Source organism: Benincasa hispida, chromosome 9, assembly GCF_027475165.1.
Source record: "Benincasa hispida cultivar pf3 chromosome 9, pf3_genome.v1.1, whole genome shotgun sequence".
In the NCBI taxonomy this organism is placed as follows: Eukaryota; Viridiplantae; Streptophyta; class Magnoliopsida; order Cucurbitales; family Cucurbitaceae; genus Benincasa; species Benincasa hispida.
The window spans coordinates 49,687,644-49,704,103 of NC_143486.1; the positions used below are offsets into that span (position 1 = coordinate 49,687,644).

Below are 16,460 nucleotides of genomic sequence, written 5' to 3' on the forward strand. Positions count from 1 at the left end.
TGAGATAGGTAAATCAATTTTTTTTAAAAAATTATATAATACATAAACCATGATTTCTTCCTTCATAATTGTTATTTTTCTTAATTATTTTATCATATAATTGTTATTTTTGTATTTTTAATGCCTATCCATAGGTAGCATTACATGGTTTTTTTTTTGTTTTTTTGTTTTTTTTTTAATTTTTAAATTATGATTTTCGCATTTTAATGAATTATAATTATCAAATTTTAGTTGTTAATGTTCAATCAATTTGAACTTATAGACACTCATCAAAATGTATTCAGCCGTAAAATTGAAGAAAGGGTGAACATTAACATAATGATTTCTTAAATTTAAAATATATCCGTAAACTCATTAAATAAATTAATATATATTACAAAATTCTAAGTGATTTTGGTGTCGTACTAAAAATTAAAATTATATATGTACATAACAAAATTTAAAATTTAAATAATATAAAATATGCATATTACAACATTAGAAAATAAAACAATCTTGAGTGTAATAAAAAAAATAATATATAGATATATATATAGTGCACAATTTTAAGTTAAAATCAAAATAAAATAATTATGCATATTGCAAAAGTAAGAAATAAAATAAAATTTAAAAATATGTGAAACATGGTATTTGAACTAGATCCTTCAAGACCGAAATAGTAACTACTTTTAATAATTTTTAAATTTATGCCTTATGGTTAATAAACATTTTTAAAAATTTGAAAACAAAAAATGAAATTAACTATCATTTATTTCTTAATAAATGTGATCTAGTAACAAGAAACATTAAACCAAAATTTATGAAATCGGCTCTAAAAGAGAAATTTGATGCTAAAATAAATGATGTTATATGAGTGAAAGAAGTAAACAATGTTGCTAGAAAAGGGAGATAGGGAACTTTTTTTTTTAAAAAAAACCCTAATATATTTGATATATTAAAAAAAAAGAAAAAAATATGATAAAATAAATTATAAATATTAAGAATACTAGGCTAATGAGAGAGATGTTATAAAACAAAGTAATAATATAAAAATAAAGGTTAAATTCTATATAAAAAAAACCATAAATTTAGGTATGGTAATCTTTGAATTTTGATTTTTTGTTTTCGAAAATTAAGTTTAGTTCTTGTGATGGACTCGAAGTTTGAATGGGCCCAAGTCCAATCTGACAAACAGATCCATTAATCATGAATTGGGCTTGTGATGATCAAAGCCCAAAACAATGGTTATTTTCTGGAAAAACTTAAAAAAAAAAAAATACACAGAAATTTATTTGGATAACGCTGCAACTCTGCCGGCACAGATCATCCATTCTTTCAACTTCCGCCATTGATATTCAAAGCCAACTTCCATGGCTATTTCTTCACTCTCTGCTACTATAATCCCATCTCCTACTCTATTTAGTTCTTTATCATCCCATTCTTCTAAACCCAAACTTCTTCCATTCTCTGGTTCATCTTCTACTGCTTTAAAGCTCAAACCCCTTCAATTTTCGTTGCCATCGACAAGGGTTTATGTTGCTCCTGAAGTTCTAGACTCCTCGGATACCATTGAACCCCCTCCGGAAATCCTGGAGGGCTCTGGAGTTGCCACTCTCGAGGTTTGTGATAATTTTGTTCGGAATGGAGCAAAATGTTTCAATTTGTCTATGTTTTGTCATGGGTGCAAGAATTTTTGTTTACTATGGTTGTGACTCGGGATATGATTGACTGGTGGTGTTCTAAATTTCCATTTTGTTTTCAATTTTATTGCAAGTAGCTGAGGGACTTCCATTTTATTTTTGTCTAATGTTGTGTTCATGTTTAGGGTGAAGATTTTGAAGTGCCTGGTACTTCAGCGCTCGGCATTGGTGAGGATGTGGATAAGGTGAATTTTATGTTTTTTCAGATAATGTTTTACTCCAGCTTCTTGTGGCTTTATGAAGATATTAAATGTTCTGCAGAGAAACTTCTGAAACCAAAACTGAGCTCTGAAATATATAATGGCTTTGATGAGTAAAGAGTGGCCAGAAAATATACAATGAAATCATTTAATCAGATTATGTCAGTATCTTGATTTATGATCCTGCTAAGTTGACTGGGTAAGGTCATGATTGAATGGAAAACTGAAATTGTATGCATCAGTTGTAGATGTAGTGTTGTCTAACAGGCTAATGACATGTTTGGGAGTGATTTTGAAATGGTTAAAATCACTTTTTTCATTTTTTAAGATCATTAAAAAATGCTCTTGATCATTCAAAGTTAGTTTTAATAGTTTGAAAGTGTAAAATTAAACATTGAATTGATTTTGAGTGATTAGAAGTGTGTTGTGGGTTGCTTTAGACATGATAAAAGTGATTTTAACCATTTTAAAATCACTTTAAAATCACTCTCAAACATGCACTAAATAAGGTGATGAATCTCATGCAATGATAAAAGTTCCTAATGTAGTGGGATTGAGTGGAATGTTCATTTCCATATTCCTCTGTATGGAAGCTGCGTATGATGTATGTTCATCACAGAGATGCTAGTGCTATGATCACAGATGCCTTTTTCGGGAGAAGGGTGATTTTTTATGGATGGTGAGGGTGTGTGGATTTTATGGCTCTTGTGGGGTGAGCGAAATAGTAGGGTGTTTAGGGATGTAGAAAGGGACCCTAGGGAGATTTAGTCCCTTATTTGCCTATATGTCTCTTTGTGGGCTTTGATTTTGAAGACCTTTTGTAATTAGTCTATAGGTATGATTTCACATGGTTGGAGTCCCTTCTTGGGAGCTTTTCCTTTTTTGTGGGCTTGTTTTTTTTTTTTATGTCCATGTATTCTTTCATCTTTTCTCAATGAAAGTTTGTTTTTATCAAAAAAAAAAAAATAATAATAATAATAAAAATAAAAATTAAACAACCTCCGCAACTGGGTAATGCATAGTTCTCCAATTGTACAATGGCTCCACTGGCTTAAGTTTTGTGATTTATTGGTCCATTAGGAGACATATATATGCATACACATTGGTAAAAAACTGAGCTTTCATTGGAAAAAAAAAAGAATACAAAGACATACAGAAAACGAGAGGACGCAAATTCGAAAGAACAAGGCCAAGAATAAGATCATAGTTACAAGAGGGCTTAGTGTGGGAAGTCCAAAGAGAGATTTAAACCTGGTCACCTCCCAAAATGTGGATACCAAGATATTCATTTTGTACTTTTATCTTCAAAATGCCAATATGGTCTTCAGCAGGTCACCGTGCCGCGTTTTGATTTGTTTGATTACCTGTGCTATGAGGTCTGTCTAGTCTAGGGACTTGTCTTAGCCTATTAGTGTTGTAATTGATAGTATCCATTTTTATCTTATATTTGGCTGATTTTAATGAACTAAAGATGTTTGTGGTTTCAGCTGGCGCCAAAGCAGAAAATTAGAATTAAACTAAGGTCTTACTGGGTTCCACTCATTGAAGATTCTTGCAAGCAGATAATGGATGCTGCAAGGAATACAAATGCAAAAACCATGGGTCCTGTGCCATTACCTACAAAAAAGCGCATCTATTGTGTTCTTAAATCCCCTCATGTTCATAAGGATGCAAGATTTCATTTTGAAATCAGAACCCACCAGCGCCTCATCGATATTTTGTACCCTACTGCCCAAACAATTGATTCTTTGATGCAACTTGACCTTCCAGCTGGTGTTGATGTGGAGGTCAAGCTATGAAGAGAACAGCTTCATCTAGGTAAAGATATATGGTCAGTATTCCTTTTACTGGTATATTGTCTTTCATGATGATGACATGCTAAATGTCTGCATCAAAACAAATCTATTATACAGCTAGCATTCCTTTTCTGCTTCTTTAGTATTTTCTTCAAGAATTCAACTATTGTTAGTTTTTCCACACTAAAGTTTAAATGCTTGGCAGCATTTCTAAATTTAGCTACATCAATTAATTGTTGTGGTAGTGCAAGGTGGCTGATAGATCTCTGCTTTTAGTTTATTGAGAGGAAATCGAACCCTGTGAAGGGTCTAGCAGTCTGATATACACTAGATAAGGGGTTTTATTTTCTTCATAATTAATTAATAGCTCGGTTTCTCATGGGAAAGTTTTGTTTGCTTGTGTAGTTAAGCATCTAGATTGAAACAAATATGTACTCGTCAACAAGTGGAATCAGGAGTTAGTGTGACAATGTAAGAATAAGTCCATGAAACTATGAAAGTATTAGGGATTATGCTAGTAGAAAGGAGGATTGTTTCCTCCTGCAATAAGAAAAAACAGGAGGAGAGTCGATACTGGCTCTACGTTCGAGGCAAAAAAGGAATTGACATTTGAGATTTATGTCTTTGATAGAGTTGGGGTGAAAAAGAGAGAAAATTTGGCCTTTGTTTTGATCATAACATATTATGTAGCGAGGAAATAGAAGGAAGAGTTGGAAGGTTGTATTTGAATTTATTCCTTTTGTTTTGGGAACTTCACATAAAAGTGTCTTTATCTAGTAGGGGTGCTAGGAAAAATAAAAGATCTGAAAAATCCGCTTAAACAGACCAAAACTGCTTGTCGGTTCAGGTTGAAACGGGTCAGTTTGGCAATTTCATGTTGAACATATAAAAAATCGTAAATTTTCAGTCGGGTTAGGGTTATGCACAAAAAAAGAAAAGAAAAGAAAGGAAAAGTAAATTTGGATAACCGAATTGAATTGAACTGAACTGATTGATGATACATTTATAATAAATGCCAAATCTTATTTCATTTCAAAGGCTGCTTTGGTCAGGTTGGCGAGATCACGCATTGATAAATCAGGTCGTGAGTTCAATTATGGGAAAATGCATGATTTTATTTTACTTTGGGAAAAAAAAAAAAAGCGCATGTGAGACCTGTTCAATTCCATCTCCTTGACATGGCCATACCCGTGCACATGTGTAATCGGCAAACTGAGAGCCAAACAGACCTAACTGCTGGTCTAAGCTCTTCGGTCGGTACGGTTTCTCAAATAGTCTGGTTTGGTTTCAGTTTTCATGTTTCTTTCACCAATTAATCAGTTCGGCTTGAGTTTTCTGAAAACTGGAGCCGAACAATGCACTTACACTCCTATTATCTAGTAGGGGAAAATTGGTACCTGGTATCCCTTGGTGCCAATGCAAATTGGTATTATTTTCAACCTTTTACCCATTTCATTTCTATTGCTGAGTAATTTGTATGATTTCTCCCAAATCAATGTTATCTCCCCCTCATTATCCTGTTTACAACATTGCTATGGTGGATGGAACCGATTTCGCTAGTTTTGCACTTCGTTTATTCCGATAATCATCAGGCAGTCATATCGATTTTGGCCTGATTTCTTATATAGTTATTTACACACATTTCATTGTTAGATTGATCCCATGTTCATGCTCTCTTTAACACTTTTTGATTGGTTTTTTTGCATGTTAGGTAATGGGTTTCTGAGGATGTAACTACTGAAGTATATCAGAGCCTGAAATCTTGTAGACGATAACGATGGAACGGGTCGTAGAGACAATAGCTGGTCCTTACAGTATGCTTTTCTTTTGCCTGAATTTCTATGCCAATTCGGAAATGGGGGCAATGGAAATATAGGACTGTTAAAATCACATTTTCCTTTTTGTTAGTTCTTTGCTGCTTTGCAGTCTCTTATCAATCATTTGTATTAATTGTATTTTGTATTTTTTTTTTTTGGGTACTTAATGGAGCAATGAAAATGGTTGAATTCAATGCCTCACAACATCATCAAAATGCATAATTAAATATTCTTGAGACAACCTGATTTGTTTCTAATTTTCCATTAAAGTAATGTTCATGACCAGCTCCTTTGTTCTTATCAATGCAGATATGAAAATGTTGGATTTTAATCTTTGAAAAGAGCGAATGTTAAAATGTGGAAATCTAACCCCACGTGAGAATGGAGAAATATAAACCTTAGAGTTCTCGGCCTCTGGATCGAAAATATATTTATAAATCAGTTGAGTTATATTTAGATTGGTCGAGAGTATATATATTAAAAGTGAGTTAAATTTAGAAATATTTGTTGACCATATATATACTTATATAATTCTAAAATTTCAAACAAGTAAAGATAGATGATCTTAATAATATTTAGATTCTATGATTAGAAGGCAAGGCATCATTTAAAAATGTTTTTATTAGTTTTCAAAATCCATGTTTTGTTTTTCATGTGGGCTAAGATTTCAAAAGTAGCTATTAGACAAAATATAAAAATGTTATCAAATATGAAGTTTTATAGTATAAAAACATATAGAAAAGTGCACTTCACATGTACATCGATAATTTCTACTTTCAATTTATTCTTGATATTTCAATTTCGGATCTCATGGATCCTTGAAATATTATTATTATATTTTTAAAAATTTAAGTGATATTAGATATAAAGTTTGATATTGGGAGTTTAAACTTTCAACTGTGTCTCATGGATTTGCGAATTTTTAAAAACATTGAATAGATCAAAGATTTATTAGGCATCATTAAAAGTATCAAATTTATTGGGCACAAAATTGAAAGATTAAAGATCTATTAGACATTTAAAATTTAGAAATTAAATAGATACAAAATGAATTGGTAAAAAAGAAAAACTAAGTCTCTACAAATATTTTGTTGACATAAGAATCTGACCCTTGGCCATGTCAACTCCACACTGAGGTGGCAAGTCAAATGATCAAATTGACTTGTCGTAGCAGGGTGACAAGTCTAATGACTTGACCTATCCTTAGTGAAACGTAGATCACTCCACATGATTCAATGTTTAAGTCATTGCTTCGATCAAAATGGAGTCAAGGATAGTATTGTGTACTTCATTAGTAAGATTAGTCTTTTTATTTATGCATTTTCCTTCTCGACGTGTGTCAAAGCGGTCGATGATGTGTCGGTTGCAATTAAGAAGTAGGGTACGTGCCTCGACTCGGTTAGTAACCATTTTGGTAAATCATGTCCTCCTTTAGTGTTGGTCTTACTCCTCAACTCGACTGTGGGTTAGTCGAAGGAATTCCTTTTTCTTTGGGCTTGTGGGCTAGTATTGGGCTTGCAGGAGCCAGGCCCATGTAGCATATTTTAAGCAACCAATCAAATATTGTTAATCTATACAATTGAAATAAATGAATACTAATGTTAATATAACATGCTTGATTAAAAATTTAATTTAAACATTTAAGTTAAAATACAATGATATAAAATAAATCTATCAAATGTTAAAAAAAAAAAATTAAAAAAAGAGAGAAAGAGAACAACATATCAAGAAGAGGAGAGAACACGATATTTAGAAAACCTATCAAATATCTTTTGAGATGGATATATAAAAAGGACATTTTTTTAAATATTTAAAAATATTTACACTTTATAGCAAAAAGTTCTAAAAGTACAAAATATTATTGGAACTTTTTGCTATAAGTTATAAATATTTTTGGGATTTTTGATATGAATTATAAATTATAAATATTTTTACTATAAATTATAAATTATAAATATTTTTGCTATTTATTGGAACTTAATAATATTTTTGAGTGGTGGAAAATAAATAGTGAAACCAAATGATGTTATATGAACGCAAAATTTCAAGAATATTTGGAGGGAAAATATTTGGGTACAATCTAGGTTTGCACCATCTATTATACAATCTAGGTTTGCACCATCTATTATACAATCCCGGCTGCATCTAATTAAAAATTGACATGTGACAATTTTTTAGAAAAGAATTAAAAAGATATTTTTTTTTGTGTAAAAGAGAATGATGGAACTTGCCTATACTTTAAGTATTGCTCTATTTGGAGTATCTATTGAAAGATAATAAAATAGTTATGAAGACATTATTTTGTAGAGTTAAAATAACATGCTTTTTTTTAAGGCTTAATATTAGAGTTCAATCACAATACGATTTAGGTTAACCTAAATATGATTTTTTTTTTAAAAAAAAGAAGAAATTAACCCAAATATCAATTTCCCATATATAAAAACCAAAATAAATCTACATTATTTGTGCCATTATTGGACTTGGGCAATGGGATAAAATACACAAACACATTAGTAATGATGGATGGTGAAGTGTGAAGAATATACCAACAAAGATTCTAAATTTTTTTTGGAAGAAGATGCTTCTTCTACACTCCACAATCTATTAGTGATGTAACAATATTTTCTTATATATATATATATATAAATAAAGTGGTGGTAAGTAATGAGTTAAATTTCTACATCATAAAAATATCTGTCTTGCTTTTATTGGTGTTGATATCAAAATCTAGATTGAAAAAATCTCACTTGACCTTCATGTGATTCAACTGTTAAATTATAATTTGACGGAGATATAATTTGTAAAATGAAGAAAAATGACTCCCATGCATGCATTCAACATTTATACTGAAGGTGACATGCATAAAAAAGTCGAAACTTGAATTTATCTTATATAGAGTTATAATAATATATTAGACTAAGTGACATTTTAGGGTTATTTTACAAGGTATTTGCAAAAATAAAGTGATGTGCAAATTATTTGTAAAAGTAGGGACAATTTTTTTTTTCTTATTCATTTCCTTTTTTTTGGTGTAGATGAAAGAAAGTAATAAAAATTTCCACTTGTGCAAAGGACGGAATACTTTGTTTGTTTGTTTTCTTTTTTAAACTTTTTTCTATTCAATTTTCACAAGACATCACTAGTTATTTTTTGTACAACCAATTTTGTTTTAGTTAGGTACCCAACCTAATTCCCAAAAATAGGTACGCAACCTAATCCAAATACTATAGATTGTTTAGGCTATTTTACTTGAACTTGATCTAGTTTATGTCTCCACATAAAGTCTAAGTATTCATGACAATAGCCAAGGGTTCATAGTTTATTGGATTTAGAGTTATTAAACAATCAACAACACTTGTCTGAATAAACTTCATATATGTTTACTGTTTACAAAACTACGAGTTTTAGGACATACAACCCGATAAACTCCCACTTGGACTAAAACTTCGAGTGGGTTACAATAAAGTTGAGTGCTATGAGAGAAAACCAAATACAATAAATTAGGTCATTCCATACCCGCAATTTCTCCCACTTGCCCTATTTATTCTACCTGTAGTCCTAAACTCTTCAGGTGACCCTAAAAAATCTTAGCTGGAAGGGCCTTTGTAAATAGATCAGCAATATTGTCCTCAGAAACTATTTGTCTCACAATAACGTCTCTTCTTAGCACGATCTCTCTGATGAGATGATATTTGCGCTCAATATGCTTTCTGCACTTATGGCTTCTAGGTTCTTTGGAGTTTGCTACTGCCCCACTGTTATCACAATACAAAGTGATTGACAGACACATGTCTGGAACAACTTCCAGATCATTTAGGAACTTCCTAAGCCATATTGTTTCCTTGGCTGGTTCACATGCAACAACATATTCTGCTTCCATTGTGGAGTCTGCAATGCAGCTCTGCTTAATACTTCTCCATACTACTGCTTCTCCATTTAGAGCGAACACCGATCCTGAAGTAGATCTCCTGGAGTTTATATCAGTCTGAAAATCGGAGTCAGTATATCCCATAAGGATCAAATCCTTATTTCCATATACAAGCACGTAGTTCTTCATTTTCCTAAGACACTTGAGAATATTATTAACAACAGTCCAATGTTCATAACTAGGATTGGATTGGTACCTACTGACAATCCCTACTACAAAGCATATGTTTGGACGAGTACATAGCATTGTATACATTAAACTTTCGACTGCTGATGCATAGGGAACACGTCTCGAGTTGTTGGATAGGGAAATGTTCGAGATGCGTATGAGCAATGGATACGGACGAACGAGAAAGCCCGAGTTGTTGGATTTTATGTCTTAAAACTCGTGGTTTATAAAAAATAGAACTTATTCTAAAAATTCAATAAGTTGTTATTGAATAGATGTTTTGCTTATTAGCAATCCAATAAACCTAAAAGTCCCTTGACTATTACATGAGTACTTGAACTTTATGTGGAGACATAAAAGTGGATCAAGTTCGAGTAAATAATCAAAATGATCTATAGTATATGAATAAGGTTGGGTGCCTTATTCTGGTAACACTATTGGATGCAGCCTACTCTGTAGTTGTTATAAAGAGTTGTAAAGTGCTATAAATGAAGTGATCCTAATTTGTTCATGTCATGACATGAGGAGTGGGGGCGTCCTTGTGCAAAAGGGTTTGTACAAGATCAGACCACGAAATTAGACATTCTTACTTTATAACATTGTTTACTGTTTAAGACTGATTATTTCAAAGCGATGACCTAGGTAACTTGACCTTAATCCTGAGCTAACTATGAACTTCTGTTTATTCGAGATTATCCTTAGATTTGCATGGGTGAGGGTTGACTCAACAACGCTGGCTCAATAACCTCCAATTTCAGGGGTAAGACTAGATAGATAGCTGGGGATATAGGGTGCAAGAAGGAATTCACTCCTACCCGCTGTTAGGGATAGTAAAGAGGTTGTTCCCTTAAGTGCTGATTCTGGGTCTTGAACAAGGGGCCCCACTCTCTCATTGGCCCGAGAGGGACTCAGTTTGTTGATTGGATCACAAATCAATTGTTCATTAGAGGATCAGTGGGACATAAGGAACAAGAGGTAATTTCGAGGGTAAAACAAAGATTTGACCCAACCGTTATTACGAACAACCTGTGAAGGATTAACTTACTAATCATGATTATATCGAGTGGACATAATATATCTATAGTGAGGGGAGTTCAACTATAGGCTTTAGTGGAGTGGCTCATTAGTTAACGAATGAGGGTTAATTCGGTCTAATGAGTTTAGCCAATTAATCTCGGATCGTTGGAGCCCATGATCTGTAGGTCCGCGAGATCCCCTTACTAACTCGCAAATGGATTAGCTCTAGAGTAGCGTGATAAGTTAATTTGGAACGTTCAAATTAGAATTAAAGGAATTAGTAATTATATGAGATATAATTACATGTTTAATTTTAGAAATTAAACACACTTGGAGAATTAATATTTAAATATGATTTAAATATATGAAGGTGGATTTGCGTAAAATTAATTTAATATTTGATATTCAATTAATTAGAATTATTTAAATTATTTAAATAATTATTTATTAATTTTATTAGAAAATTAATTAATGAAATTAGTTTTTAAAATTGATAATTTTTTATTTTTGAAATCAAAATTGTTTTTCTAAAATCAAATTTGGGATTTGAAAATAGAAAAATACACAAAATGAAAAAATGGTTTTTCCATTATCAATCTTCAAGTAGCTCACCCATAATCCACCATCTTTAAGCTTCAATTACTCCAAGCATGAGCTGCATCTCATGCAGCTATCTTTCTTGCATGATGGTCTGCAATATATTGAAGAGATTAGAGTGAATTTGAGGCATGCAATCGATAGAATTTTTCCTTAAAAATTCGGTTGAAGAAGGAGTTCTTCAAGTGGGTTGTTGCTGTGAGTTATCCTCCAAGTTCCCTTGATTTAAGCTTATTTTGAGTCCCACAACTCAATCTAGAGCACCAAGAGAATAGTAGGAAAGATTTTGGGGTGGTCTACAATGAGATTTGGAGTGATTTGCAGCTGGACATCTAGATTTCAAGAGTTCTACAAAGGTATGACTTGAAACCCACTTATTACTGTGTAAGCATGCTTTAGTTTTTGCCAAAATTAATGAATTAGAGTGCTTAATGATCCTTGTAACTTCCACTGTGTGCTGATACAATCCAACATGAGCGTACATCTTGGCCAGCATAAACGATGTCTTGGCCAAGAAGCATGAGCCCATGGTCACTGCACGTGAGATCATGGAGTTCCTGAAGGGAATGTTCAGACAACCGTTCGAGCAACTCATGCATGACACTCTAAAGAGCATCTTCAACTCCAAAATGAAGGAGGGTATTGTTGGGTTTCATGTCCTAAAACTTGCGGTTTGTAAACAATAAAACTTATTTCTGAAAATTCAATAAGTTGTTATTGAATATATGAATTGCTTATTTCGTTTTAGAAATAAATCCAATAAACTAAAAGACCCATGACTATTACATGATTACTTGAACTTTATGTGGAGATATAAAAGTGGATCAGATTCAAGTAAATGGTCAAAATGATCTATAGTATATGAATGAAGTTGAGTGCCTTATTCTGGTAATACTATCAGATGTTACCCACTCTGTAGTTGTTACAAGGAGTTTTAAAGTGCTACAGACGATGTGATCCTAATTCGTACATGTTATGACATGAGAAGTGGGGGCGTCTTGTGCAATGGGTTTATACAAGATCGGACCACGAAATCAGTTACTCTTACTTTAAAACGTTGTTTACTGTTTGAGGCTGACTATTTCAAAACGATGACCTAAGTAACTTGACCTTAATCCTTAGCTAACTATGGACTCTTGTTTATTCGAGATTATCTTTAGATTTGCATAGGTGAGGGTTGGCTCAACAACGTCGGCTCAATAAATCTCCATCTCAGGGGTAAGATCGGATAGATAGTTGGGGGACATAAGGTGCAAAAAGAAATTCACTCCTACCCGCTTTCAGGGATAGTAGAGAGGTTGTTCCCTTAAGTGCTGACTTCGGGTCTTGAACAAGGGGGCCCACCCTTTCATTGACCTGAGAATGACTTGGTTTGTTGATTGGATCACAAATCAATTGTTCATTAGAGGATCAGTGGTCATTTTATTTTTTTTTTATTGTGATCAATTCAGAGAAAGGGATTTTGTGAAGATTTTCGATACATCAAGGGTATGAATTTCTTCTTCCTTTTTTTTACTTCTTATGCAGGCTATAAGTTCTTTTTTAATTAATGCATAATTTCTTCTGGTTCTATAAATTTATTTGTTCTGTGAAAATTTGAAAAATGGTCTGATCTCCGTTTCCGCTATGGAACTTCACAATTCCTTCAGATATAACCATAATCAGTAAGTCAACCCTTCACAAGTTATTCGTAATAACTGCTGGGTCAAAAGTGTTTTACGCCCAAGATTACATCTTGCTCCTTAAGTTCTATTGATCCTCTAATGAACAATTGGTTTGTGATCCAATCATCAAACCGATTCCCTCTTGGGTCAATGAGAGAGTGGGACCCTTTGTTCAAGACCCAGAATTAGCACTTAAGGGAACAACCTTTCTACTATCCCTAAACGAGGGTATGAGTGAATTCTGTCTTGCACCCTATGTACCCAATTATCTACCTAGTTTTACCTCTTAAATGGGGAGCTTATTGAGTCGGCGCTGTTGAGCCAACCCTCACCCATACAAATCTAAGAATAATCCCAAATAAACAGAAGTTCATAATTAGCTCAGGATTAAGGTCAAGCTACCTAGGTCATCGTTTTAAAATAGTCAGTCTTAAACAATAAACAACTTTATAAAGTAAGAGTGACTTATTTCTTGGTCCGATCTTATACAAAATCTTTGCACATGATGCTCTCACTCGCATGTCTCCACATGAACGATTCAGGATCACATCATTTGTACTAAATATAAAGTGAGCTGCATCTGATAGTGTCCCTAGAATAACGTACCCAATCTTATATGTATACTATAGACCGTTTTGGCTATCTACTTGAACTTGATCCACTCTTATGTCTCCACATAAAGTCCAAGTACTCATGTAATAGCTATGGATCTTAGTTGATTGGATTTAGGTTCTTTTTAAAACGAAATGAGAAATTCATATATTCAATAATAAATTTATTGAATAAACTTCAACAACATCTATATTGATAATAAAATATAGGATATAAAACCTAACACCATTTTGGTCTTGGACAAAATCATGAATTCATGAGAGCTTTAGAGAACATAAGCCATTTGAAAAGTTGTCATAGAAGCAACCCCACTTTTACTCTCATATAAGTAACATTGATTAAGAGTATCATGTCATTACTTCTCTTGTAAAACAAGATATCAATATAGCCTTATCATTAACAGATCACCACACTTTTGAACATCATATAAATAAGAAGAAACTATAAGTTTCTTAGTGTATCAACTATGAATTATCCAACTAGCTTGTCTATTGAACCTAGATCTTGGGATCTCTAGTCAACTAGATTAGATTATCACCAGATAACTCATTTAATCGGGTTTAGCCCCATTTCCTTTGATGTATATGCAACTTTCTCTCTTGATAGTTATTTTGTCAAAGGATCTACAATATTCTCTTTTGATTTCACATAATCAATGAAAATTATTCAATTAGAGAGCAATTGTCTTATCGAATTATGACTACGTCTAATATATCGTGACTTGCCATTATAAACATTATTCTTGACTCTTATAGAAACCATTAAATTGTCACAATAAATATATATTGCATTTACAGGCTTTGACCATAATTCATCTTAAAAAAACTTGAAGTCATTCAGCTTCTTCTCCTACTTCTCAAGGGCTGTAAACTTTGATTCTATAGTAGAACGTGTTATACACGTTTGTTTTGAAGATTTTCATGATACAGCTGCTCTACCTAAGGTAAAAATATACCCATTGGTTGATTTAGTCTCCATGCTATCAGAAATCGAGTTAGTATCACTAGATCCCTTTAGTACATGTGGATATCTCATATAATACAATCCATAGTCAAAAGTGTACTTCAAGTGCCTTAACTCTGACAAGCATTCCAATAATCATGCCTAGGATTGTATGTGTATCTTGCTAACCTTCCTACTGAATAAGCAAGATCAGGTCTTATACAATTCATTATGTAAATTAACCTACCAATAACTCTAGAATATTCTAGAGAAGACACACCATCATCATTATTTTTCTTCAAGTTACAATTTGGATCAAATGAAGTAACAATTGGCTTACTCTAAAAAATGATCAAATTTTCTCAGCACTTCCTCGGTATAATGAGATTGAAAAAGTATGTATCCACTTGGATTTCTTGTTATTAAAATTCTAAGGACAAAATTAGCTAGACCAAAGTCTTTTATATCAAAGTTGGATTTGAACATCCTACAAGCATATAATGACATACTCTTTATCTATGGTTTTAACATAGACACATTTATCCCATTTATTTATCTTAAGTCCATTGGATAACATAGTGTAATCAAACTATTCATATTATTGGAGACTTGACAAGCTTACAAACTTTGTCTTCAAGTCCTTTAACAACAAACCCTTCAAGTTGTTCCATATAAATTTCTTCATCTAAATCTCAATTTAAAAATGCAGTATTTACATCCATTTGGTATATTTCCAAATTTTGTAAAGCTGCTATTGCAACTAATATCCTTATAGATGTAATCATCGTCATTGGAGAATACGTATCAAAGAAATCTAGCCCTTCTTTTTTATGAAAGCCTTTAGCTCCAAGCAGGCTTTGTACTTTACCAATATTACCGTCAGCCTTTAGCTTTCTCATAAAAATCTATTTACTCCTAGTTGGTTTACTTCCAAAAGACAAATCAACCAATATCCAGATATTGTTCTATAAAATGGATTCTAGTTCACTGTCGATAGCTTCTTTCCAATTAGGTACATCAAGAGATGATACAACTTCTTGAAAAGTCTGAGGCTCACTCACATGTCTCCACATGAACGATTTAGATCAAATCATTTGTAGTGTTATCAAGATAATGCACCCAACCTTATCCATATACTATAGACCCTTTAGGTTATTATTTAAACATAATCCACTTGTATGTCGACTACATACTCTTTAAGGTTTCATACAATAACCTAAGATTTTGCTTTTATTGAATTAAATTATGCAAAATTAAATACAAAATAAACAAAAATAATAATTTATTTCCAAACCATGAACTTAGAGCATAAAACCCAACAAATATGTCAACAAATCCCAACAGAAAACTCAATAGACATTCGAACATAAAACCTAAGAAATAGGTTAACAACCATGAACTTGTGTGTGTGTGTTTTAGTCTCTTTAAAATTTCGTTCCATTTCGTGGAACCCCTTGAGGTCATGGTAATTTTTAACCAGCCTTCGTTTCCCTTTTTTATTTGCTACCGTGCAAGTCATTGATTTGGCAGCACTTTACATATATATATATATATATATGTAAAAGAAAAATTTTCCATTAATATAATTAAAGCTCCACCAACTTGGAAACCCCTTTTTCTCCTTTAACATAATAATAACTCCACCATTGAATTGGTATAAATTCCTGGAATTGCATATTCACTACAATTAGGTGCTCGACAATATGCATATTAAGTCTAATCGTGGCCTGCATTCACTTTTATTTTGTATAAGTCTTCAATCATCTTCTTGACTTTAGTTTTTCTAGTTTGTATCCTAGCTACTTTTAGACTTTTGTGTCACAAATAAATAATCAATAACTTAGGTCATGTTTGATAATCATTTGATTTTTGTTTTCGGAAATTAAGTTTATAGGCACTATTTTTTCCTCCAAATTTCTTTCTTTGTTATCTACTTTTTGCCAATGGTTTAAAAAACCAAGCCAAAATTTGAGAACTAAAAAAAGTAGTTTTTAAAAATTTATTTTTGTTATTAGAATTTGACTAAGAATTCAACCATTG

General features: G+C 32.4%; 1 protein-coding gene across 2 annotated transcripts; it reads left to right on the plus strand.

The window, feature by feature from the left end:
• Nucleotides 1–1,257: 1,257 nt before the first annotated feature.
• LOC120086824 (Ribosomal protein S10p/S20e family protein) lies at nt 1,258–5,686 on the plus strand. Of its 2 annotated transcripts, none has more exons than XM_039043628.2 (4): nt 1,258–1,598; nt 1,805–1,864; nt 3,367–3,697; nt 5,387–5,686. In XM_039043628.2, exons 1-3 carry the CDS (start codon nt 1,350–1,352, stop codon nt 3,676–3,678), a joined length of 621 nt encoding a protein of 206 aa, XP_038899556.2. In that variant the 5' UTR covers nt 1,258–1,349; the 3' UTR covers nt 3,679–3,697; nt 5,387–5,686. The 2 variants fall into 2 exon arrangements, with proteins under 2 accessions (XP_038899556.2, XP_038899555.2); XM_039043627.2 differs by having other exon boundaries at nt 1,260–1,598; nt 3,367–3,710.
• The last annotated feature ends 10,774 nt before the right edge of the window (nt 5,687–16,460 follow it).